Genomic DNA, 10,112 nt, shown 5'->3' on the forward strand with positions numbered 1-10,112 from the left:
TAACATAATATACATTTTTGATAACATTAATTAACTATATACATTAACTAATAATTAACTATTATAACAAGGAAATCAAACTACATCAAAACTTGCATTAGCGTGACTTCCAAATATTTTAAAAGTGTATCATATTGTTTGTACAAAACACTGACTAAAATAAACATATAAAAGTTTAAAGCACATATTTACAGTAGGTCATATTCAGTAGCTAAATTATGCGTCACGCTCTTAAAAATATGTACAAACATGTTATCTTATCACAAAAACAAATGTTGTAGTAATTACATACGTACGTCATGTTAACATGACGATCCAGCGATGTAGATAACTATTTTAGGTTTCTAACTATAAAACTCCCATGAGACACGAACATAATTATTAAAACTATTTTCAACGGGTCACTCACGTATTATTAAGTCGAAAAAACGCTGGAATATATCCAATTTTCGAGGATCTTCTTCACGGAGCACCGACTGCACTGCCTTTACTGGTCGAGCGCGACGGTGACCCGTTGAAAATTATAGTTTTGATACTGAAGGTCTATGAAATCATTAGCCTGGGTTTCCAACCCGTGGTCTAAGTAGATATATATTACAATTACCTATTACAAATCTTATTTGCTTAAAAATGAACACTATAGACTACTTACTGCTTGTTGTTTTTCGTTACGCGCCAGAACGTTCAAACTTACTTGGCTAAATAAAAATACCTGCAGACAATACTTAAACAAAATAATGATTAGTTTTGTTGATTAATGTAAAATTTAAATAAGCAAAGATGATAGGTACTAATCAATGTCCTTGACATATTTTAGTTACGTGCCTATATATTACGTGTCATGGGCGTATTTAGTTATTAATTCATGCTATTTTGACATGAATCGATTCTCATAGTTTTAGGCAGTTATCCGGCGACAAAATAAATCAACAGAAATTACAGCGATTGACTACTTTCGCACTAGAGGAAAGTTCATTTATTTAGATATACATATATCCTGTGACAATTAAGGAATCATAGTATCGGTTTTCGCGAACACCAGTCATGACTTTAGATAGGTATAAATAGATGTCTTGCACAACAAATATTGGCTGTTAACACCTGCCGGGGAGTATAAATCGATTCGCGCAGCTTTTGGCAGATATCTGACGGTAGACTATAGCGATGGACTATTCATAGCGCAATGAACGTACTGTATATCTAGAGCTATTAACGCTGCCTGCGAGAATGTTTTCTACGAGACACATGCACAAGGAAAGAACTCGCATCGCTTCTCACTGCTTACCGTCCAACAGCTGTCACAAGCTACAAAAAGCCAGATTATAACACGAATTGACGAACTAACTATCATTTATCGCATCGCACTCATCGTATCGCTTGTCGCTGCTTGCCGCCGGTCTAACTGTCACAAGCTACAAAAAGTCCGTGTTTAGGTTATAACACAAATTGACGCACTAGCACACTATCATTTATTAAGTATCGTCATCAGTATGAACTGCAGTACGACCAGGAGTCGGAACCGCTGGCGCCGCGGGCGTCACCGCGCAACCGGGAGCGCGCTCCCCGGCGCGTCTTGCCAGGTTATGGGGAGGCGTTTGGTTGGCTTCAGAATGTAGATTACCTGGAAATTGATAATAGATAAATACCACCATGACAATAAAACTTTCGAAATATAGTCTAAACTGCCGAAAATCTAAATTCGAAAGTCATGTAAGTCTAAGATTCCCACGTTACAGGCTGAGCCTAGTGTGGGGATCAATGTACTCTCTCTTCGAATGCTAATTTCTTGAAATAAATATATTCTGAATTTTGAATTTGAATATCCATCTCTGTTTTTTAGATTAGGTATTCGAGTGAGAGGAACTAAATAGTAAATTTTTTGATTGAGGTTTTCGCGGTCTTATTAATCTTCATCCACTTCACATTTATTCTGATATACCTCACGTTAAATTATGTGTTTACTGTTTGAAAAGCGTGGTAACTTCGAGCCTCGCCATTGCCTTTAAACTCACGACACGATGCCTAAGGATTCCTAGCGTCTAAAGTGTGAATAACAGTATCAAATATCTCCTCACCTCCAAATATCCAAACGTCCCCACGAGCAGGTTCACACCTTTTATATAGGTAATATTTGAACAGTGTGACGGAGGAGCCTCACTACTTTAAGTTCAGAATATTATGTTTTTGACCTTCAAAGGGTGACAGAAGCTAATACACCATAACATATACTGCAGTGTGTGACGCTGCAGGGGACCATCGAGTGCGCCGACTTCTGAACGAAAGGTGTCGTGTTTCGGAGGTTCCGGGGCAAACTGCCGAATCCGACACAAGAGCAGCCGATGCAACGGAGCCACGCCGTTTTGTCGACTAAATAACTAGTGGTTAGTTTTACGTTTATAAAATACATATGTATGTTAGTCTGTAAGGAATCTGTAATATGGGCCTTGTTGCCTGATTTAAAATTCTAAATAAATAAATAATAACCACTCACCACCAAACATCCAAAGATCGCGCCATTAATGAAACCCACGGCGACGTCGCTCCAGTGGTGGAAGTTTTCAACCACGCGCGTCATCCCCACGCACCAGGCTCCCAACAACGCGAAGAATTGGACAGCGTGGCGCAGCAGCTTAGAGCCGCGCCATCTGCCTTTAAACTGAATGTAAACCTGGAAACCGCGAGAACAATCTATCAATATTTAGGTATTATAATTGGATTCTTGTTAGTGATAAATAGGCATCGGAGTTTTTGTCGCATGGTAAGACTAATAGCAAGCTATGGAGTCGACATTTGCTATAAATGTAAACTCTTATTCATACTCATACTCATGATTAATTTTATTTAACATGAGAACGGATTACTAAATAGTTACTACGTATATGAGTTTAATTTATTAAACCTCATTTGTTGCAATAGAGCCGAAAGTGAATGGAACTGTCACCTAAGAAAATAACCTTCCGCAATTAAAAAAGTTATGAATTAATTCTATCACTACTGTCATTGATTAGTTGTTTACTTGAAAGATATTTTACGTTTCAACATGTGTCCGTCTATACTTTCATTCTTATTTAAACGAGAAATTGGAAAGATTAATCAGATGTGCGATTTGGTCGAATCAATTTTATCAGCGGTCAGTACCTACATGACATTAGGTCTTTCGCAGCGATGTAGTTTGTATAGTTGTATGTTAAAATAGATGAAGTTATGAATTCATAATGTAATAGAAAAATATTTTTTTATATAATTTGACTAAGATAATATACACGACTGACCGCTCTAAAGGCATTTTAAGATAAATTAAATAAATGAGTATGAGTATGAATAAGAGTTTACATTTATGGCAAATGTCGACTCCATAGCTTGCTATTAGTCTTACCATGCGACAAAAACTCCGATGCCTAGACTGATAAAGGTTAGGTAAGGTTTTCAGTCGTTCTCAGACTAAAGCAAACAGATTTGTCGGATGTTAAAAATATATAGGACTTCATCTACCAGGTTACCAATTTGCAAACTGTATTAGTTTAGCAAGTAGAGTCTGTGGCATATCGTGTGGTTGTCATTGGTCGGATTCAGAATGGTTTAAAACAGCAGCGGATTTAAGGGGGGCTAAGCTCAAGCCCCTAAAGTCCCCACTTTCATTAGTTTCAAGCACATCCCCCGTAAACCAAAATCCTGCAGAAAAAAGAACTCACAATGAAAAATACCGCCGCATACATAGCGAAGCTGGAATGAGCACTGAAGAAGGAAAGCCGCATGTCTTTGAGGTAAGATTGGTAGGCAGGATCAGTCCGGGTGGCGCAAGTGTAGACCTGGATGTAGCCCAGCGCGTTCGCTGGCAACGTCTCGTTGTATTCGGGACGGCATACCTGAAATCGTTGGAGATACACATTAATACCAGAAACTTGTAGGTAATCACAGGCGTCGCATTGGCATTCAGCTGCGGTTGTTTTATAAGAATCTTAGTCTCCCGACGACATATTTGGCCAGATTGGCCAATAGCAGTTGGTTGAATCCTGGCGCCAAAATGATCGATATCGAGGTGAACGTCCTCGGTTACGTGAACGTCCTCTGCCACACCCACGCAGCCCACGCTGGTCCCGCGAAACCGAAGAGCTACTTCTTGTTTATGGGCGAAGAGGAAGTCTTGGCTTGATAGATGTAAGTAATTACTAATAGTAATTTGTAGTTTAGTGTTACTGTGTGTAATGTGTGTTCAATACTTACGTCCATGAAATGTGGCCTAAGCCTCCCTGTGACATATTTGGTCAGATTGGCCAACAGCTGTTGGCACGCGGCGCCAAACGTGAACGTCCTTATAGTACTGTAGCTCTGCCACGCCCACGCTGGTACCGCGAAACCGAAGAGGTACTTCTGGTTAGCGTTCTTTTCCCTCCGGTTTTGTAGGTACTCGATTATCAATATCTGGAAACAGACGAATTGACAATGTATATATTGCTACTATGTGGGTATAAGAACCCTGTAAATATGTAAATAATAATAATTTGAGCCTATATAACTATGTCCCACTGCTGGGCACAGGCCTCCTCTCATACGCGAGAGGGCTTGGGCTATAGTCCCCTCGCTAGCCCAATAAATAAATATGTAAATAATGCGTAAATATGTAATTGCATCAATTAATTGTTCTGATAATTAGCTTAATGAATGATTCGAAAGTGCTAGTTGCTAGGTCTACATGAATTTTAAAGAACGCTATAAATCTTAAATATATAGAATCTGTTTTTTTTTTATACGTACAAACCCTAAAATAATGACGCTCCATAGGCAGATTGAGTAGATAAAATAAAATAAAAAACATATATAGTCCTATCAACGTGTTTCCAATCTTTGAGAAAAATAACGAAAGTTAATTACCTATATAATGGACATGATATTAGATTTTATAAGTATTAGATTATCGTGATCGTGAGTCGTATTGAAATATTGATTGACATTAAGGATAGTTAAAGTCACGAACTGCAAGTCGCGCTAATCGTGACTTTCATTAAGTTTAACCATTATTTGTAATTGTGTGGCTGCCGCTTTATTAACCACCAACAGAGCGGCAGTTAACGTTTACAAGGCTTTATTATAATTGGAGATGTACCTTAACCACTTTATGGGAAGGTAATACCTATGTAATTGTTAGGCACAACTAATTGTCTTAATGCAACTAATGCTAACCCGATAAGACCTAGGCCGACTTCTGTGACACTTTATTGCATAAATGGCAGCCGTAAGGAGACATCATGGACGAGTAGGTGAACCAGGTGATACTTACTGTAGCCTATGTATGCAGGGATCGGAACCAGTTTTTTGCAAAAACTTAGAAATAACCATATTTATCGAATTACATAGGTATTTTATACTCGAAATGTAGGACTCAGTTGTGTTTTTAGGTTACGACTTCGTATTATTAGATTGCTCAATTAGAAATGAAGTAATTAGCAAAGAACGAAAAAATACTTACCGTTTCCGTTCCCATACAAAAAATACCGGTATCCGATCCCTGTATCTATGTGTATGAACTCGCGCGAGAACGCAACTCATGCTACTCCGGCCGGTCTGACGGTCTAAGCATGACGAGTCGCGTTCTCGCGCGCAACTCCGTACATCTAGCGCGATACCTACGGACCAGGGATGTTGCGAACATCCGCATCCGCATCCGCAACCGCGGAACTTCCGCATTATTTTCAACATCCGCATTGCATCCGCATCCGCATAAAATAGATGCGGAGCTTATGCGGATGCGGATGTCGAACAAGTCGGTACAGGAACGTCTTAGCGGCGGCGTAAGTGCTAGGTAATTTCGTCATTACCTATAACGAAATCGTCTAGATCCAGAAAAGTCGGCCAAGTTACTGTTTATTAAATATAACGCACCTATACACAGGGTGCCCGGTAATTAGTGGATAACCTTCTAACCACCGACAGAGCACCTTAGGCTGGTCCAGAAAATGCACTTATAGGTCTAGTAAAAGTTTCGTGGTTTTCGAGATAATCGAACTTTTCTGTCTTTTTTAATTGGAGCTAGCCAATGCTCTGTCGGTGGTTAGAAGGTTATCCACTAATTACCGGGCACCCTGTATATTCTTGCTCAAATAGGTGCTAAACGTTTCGTTTTTTTTTATAAAAAAATACTAAAAATGTAATATTTGACGTTTTCCAAGTACCTAATCTTGACATCCGCATCCGCGTCCGCGGATGTCAAAAAATCTGCATCCGCAACATCCCTGCTACGGAAAAACAACTCGTGCTAGCCGGTCTGGTGTGACTACTTACTGTAGCTATATTCAGTGCGAACCCGACGAGGCCTAGGGCGACTTCTGTGACACTTTGCTGCAAGAACGGCAGCCGTACGGAGTCATCATGGATGAAGAAGCCGCGTTCGAACGGGTAGGCCCATTGCGTCAACGCTAGTAGTGGGACGCTCACTGAAAATCAAATTTTTGATATTGATCATGGACCTAGAATATTACGGACGGACTGTCACCTAAGACAAACTGTGACACTGCAATGGCGGACGGTTTGAATGTGTGCGTGTAGACGAGTGTTACCATGTAACACAAATTCTCCCCTAATGGTGAAACAATTATTTCTAATATCGTCCTTGTTTTCAAATAATAAACCGGCCAAGTGCGAGTCGGACTCGCGCACGGAGGGTTCCGCACCATCAACAAAAAATAGAGCAAAACAAGCAAAAAAACGGTCACCCATCCAAGTACTGACCCCGCCCGACGTTGCTTAACTTCGGTCAAAAATGACGTTTGTTGTATGGGAGCCCCACTTAAATATTTATTTTATTCTGTTTTTAGTATTTGTTGCCATAGCGGCAACAGAAATACATCATCTGTTAAAATTTCAACTGTCTAGCTATCACGGTTCGTGAGATACAGCCTGGTGACAGACGGACGGACGGACGGACGGACAGCGGAGTCTTAGTAATAGGGTCCCGTTTTTACCCTTTGGGTACGGAACCATAAAAAAATTAGGACAGTTTTACGTTAGACAATAAAAAAGGTGTGTACGTATCTGATTTTATAGTTCTTGAAAATACGCAATATTGCACAATTACTTTGTGCAAACATTATTTTCAATACCTAATGATATTTAGCATCGTAATGAAATCAGTTCGTCATGTTTTTTTTAATTTATACATTTAACTTGAAACATATCTGGTTTTCAACAAAAAAAATATAATACATAACAAACAAACGTTAACTATCAAACATGCATGTAAGCGTCTAATCTCCTTAGTATCGGGAGATTACCATACCGACCTAGTTTGAAATGCACAATCAATAATTTAACCATTTACCTAAATGATCTCTTAATACATAATGATATACATAAGAAGGGTATCAATTACCCTACTTTCGGGAAATTACCCTATTCATGTTACTGGTCACACTCCTGTTTTGCAGTTTGATAATTTATAAACAACAAATTACCGTGATTTTACGTACTAATTGATAAACTTAAGTATGAAAAGTTATTCCGTGACTTTTGTTCTTTCGATCGGTAAAATTCTAGCAGGATTTAACTACGCATGCCGGCATATTTTATATTTTTCTTCGACATGTTTACTTCAATGACGTTTCGATTCGTCTGACGGCAAACTGGTGGATGTGGGCTGTCAATGTGTGTGTGTCACGCGTAAATACTATGAAACTGGTGGATGTTGGAATCACAGTTGTGTTGTAAGCGAAACTCTGTTGATTTATTTATTTAAATATCTGGGAGACCGAGCTTTGCTCGGAAAACATATAAAAACTCAAAAATGCGCGTTTTCCCAGAGATAAAACCTAGCTAGCTCGATTTTTCGCCCCCGAAAACCCCCATATAGCAAATTTCATCGAAATCGTTAGAGCCGTTCCCGAGATCCCCGAAATATATATACATATAAATAAATAAATAAATATGCAAGAATTGCTCGTTTAAAGGTATTAGATTTATTCATAAACAGAGTGGAGGCAGATCTCCGTGAGCTCGGCGTCGGCGAAAGCTGGCGTGATACCGCTCTGGACCGAGCAAGTGGCGTGCTCTTGTGTTGGAGGCAAAGACTCATTTTGGGTCATCGCGCCAGCCAAGTAAGTAAGTATTTATTCATAAACAATAATGCATCGTGTCTGAATGTTACATTAATACAGTCAAATAAGTACATATCATTATTAAATCGTATCATAAATATTCATTTATTTACGGTCTACCTAGCTTTATTTGACGTTCATATATAAGCGCATTATGCCTACTTGAATAAACTATCTTTTATCTTTATCTTTACGCCTAACTTCCAGATCTAGGTTTTTTACGAGTCTTAGCGTTTCGTTTGTACGGTTGCGTTCTAAAGGGTTTTGGCAACCTAATTGAGAGAACTGGCGCAGTGAAGTCAGAACTGCTAGCTGGTGACTTATTGGAGTTCATAGTTCATGTGTATAACTTGAGAGTAACGAAACCAAAACTTTTTTTATAGCAAAACCAGAACAAGTAGGTAACATAATCGAGGTACATAAGCAGAGATAAAATAAATGATTAATAAGCTATTATCATAGACATTATCATAGGATATTAGAAATGAATAGATAATGCTGTATTACGTTCGTTATATAAATATAGCGTGGTCAAATTATGTAGATAGGATGGTATATACCTACTAAAATTAAATCATGTAGGTAACCTAACTACTTACCTTTTTGACTGTTTAGAAGAGACTGAAAAGAAGAGATAGATAAGTATATAATAGATAGATGGGGTAAAATGTTTTAGTTTCAAGGGTGGATCAACTATTTCTTGTTTTTAACCGACTTCAATTTCATAGAAGGAGGAGGTTCCTGTATTCGGTTGTGGCTATTTTTATTGTGTCCCGTCAGCCAGGGGAGGGCTTGGTCACTTTTTCTTTAGTATGTGACTGCCATAAACGAATATGAATATGCAAAAAAGAACTGCTTGTTCCGTTACTCAATATCATGATTCATGAGTCATTCGAATATATTAAAGAAGAGATCGATGATCTTTCCAATATTTACATAGAAGATGCTGATTCGCCTACGTTTTTCATTGACAAAACTAATTTGATTCAATCAATTTTTTACGAAATGTTTTTACAAGCGCATTACACGGTTGAATGAAATAATTCTTCGTTATTGTTCAAGGCTGCACTACGGAGCATACTCTGTTAACCTGCTCTCGGAAAAAGTATCTACACTTCTCTAATAACTTAACGAAACGAGATATATCTCTCTATGTACCTACAACAATTACACTGTAATATAACAGGTACTTTTGAACACGATTGTAGAGATATAAATATATCTATGTATTTGGAAAAGTATTCCAGGGTGGCAGATACTTATGGCGCGTTGTTTCATCCGCTATTATTGATGCTGACTGTACAACACGCTGAATATTTTGTTCATGTTTATGCCATTGGTGGTGTGTGGTGTCTAATGGCGTTATTTACTCATGAGATGTGTTACTACATTGGTATGATTTTAGTGCAAATTAACCTATTTAAACATTTAGGTAAGTGACGTACTTTTAACTACATATATGTACATAGCTAGCTACCTACTTTACATATAGGTATTTAATCTGGGTATCACCTGTCTTTGTTTTTACTACATTAATACCTACCCTCTAAATATTTTAATAACAAATATACCTACAAAGTAATAAAACAAACCGTACCTACATACGTTGACGAGACGATTGTAAAAGAAACTCACCGCACGCTAACACGAATAAATCCAGTAGCAGCTGCCATTTTTTATCCTTTGCCATGTCACACAACAAAAGTAAGAGAAGAAATGCAGTCTTATTAAAACAGTCACGATATCTCGTATTTTAGCGGACACGTCACGCAACGCGAGGACACCGCTCACAACTGATACTAGTGACAGTAGTGACTAATCTCACCTTCAATACGATTTATTTTACTTGAATTATAAACTCTAATGAGATGACGGTAGGGTTCGTTTTTGCGTGTTGTCTTTTTAAATATCTGCATTACAATCTGAGGATGGTTATGAAAAATAAGTAAATAAAAGAATTGCCGTCTCTGATAAGTGAAATTACGTGTTCACTTCCTCGCGGGTGGGATTATGATAATAATATTT

The 10,112-nt window shown here is 38.2% G+C and overlaps 1 protein-coding gene across 1 annotated transcript; it reads right to left on the reverse strand.

Moving 5' to 3' along the window:
- Positions 1-1,445: 1,445 nt before the first annotated feature.
- Positions 1,446-9,888, reverse strand: LOC134655150 (putative phosphatidate phosphatase). Its single transcript, XM_063510604.1, has 6 exons — positions 9,723-9,888; positions 6,280-6,431; positions 4,225-4,422; positions 3,693-3,866; positions 2,492-2,668; positions 1,446-1,621 (listed from the first exon to the last, which is right to left on the reverse strand). Exons 1-6 carry the CDS (start codon positions 9,775-9,777, stop codon positions 1,538-1,540), a joined length of 840 nt encoding a protein of 279 aa, XP_063366674.1. The 5' UTR covers positions 9,778-9,888; the 3' UTR covers positions 1,446-1,537.
- Between the last annotated feature and the right edge of the window lie 224 nt (positions 9,889-10,112).

Source organism: Cydia amplana, chromosome 16 (assembly GCF_948474715.1).
Source record: "Cydia amplana chromosome 16, ilCydAmpl1.1, whole genome shotgun sequence".
Classification (NCBI taxonomy): Eukaryota; Metazoa; Arthropoda; class Insecta; order Lepidoptera; family Tortricidae; genus Cydia; species Cydia amplana.

Bases quoted from the DNA above. Each gene is read 5' to 3' on its own strand.
- LOC134655150 (XM_063510604.1), bottom strand. From the start codon at position 9,777: ATGGCAAAGGATAAAAAATGGCAGCTGCTACTGGATTTATTCGTGTTA. The intron at 3,867-4,224 runs GTAAGTATTGAA...CAACGATTTCAG, and splicing joins TTAGGCCACATTTCATGGAC to GTATGCCGTCCCGAATACAA. The intron at 1,622-2,491 runs GTGAGTGGTTAT...ATCAATTTCCAG, and splicing joins CGATCTTTGGATGTTTGGTG to GTAATCTACATTCTGAAGCC.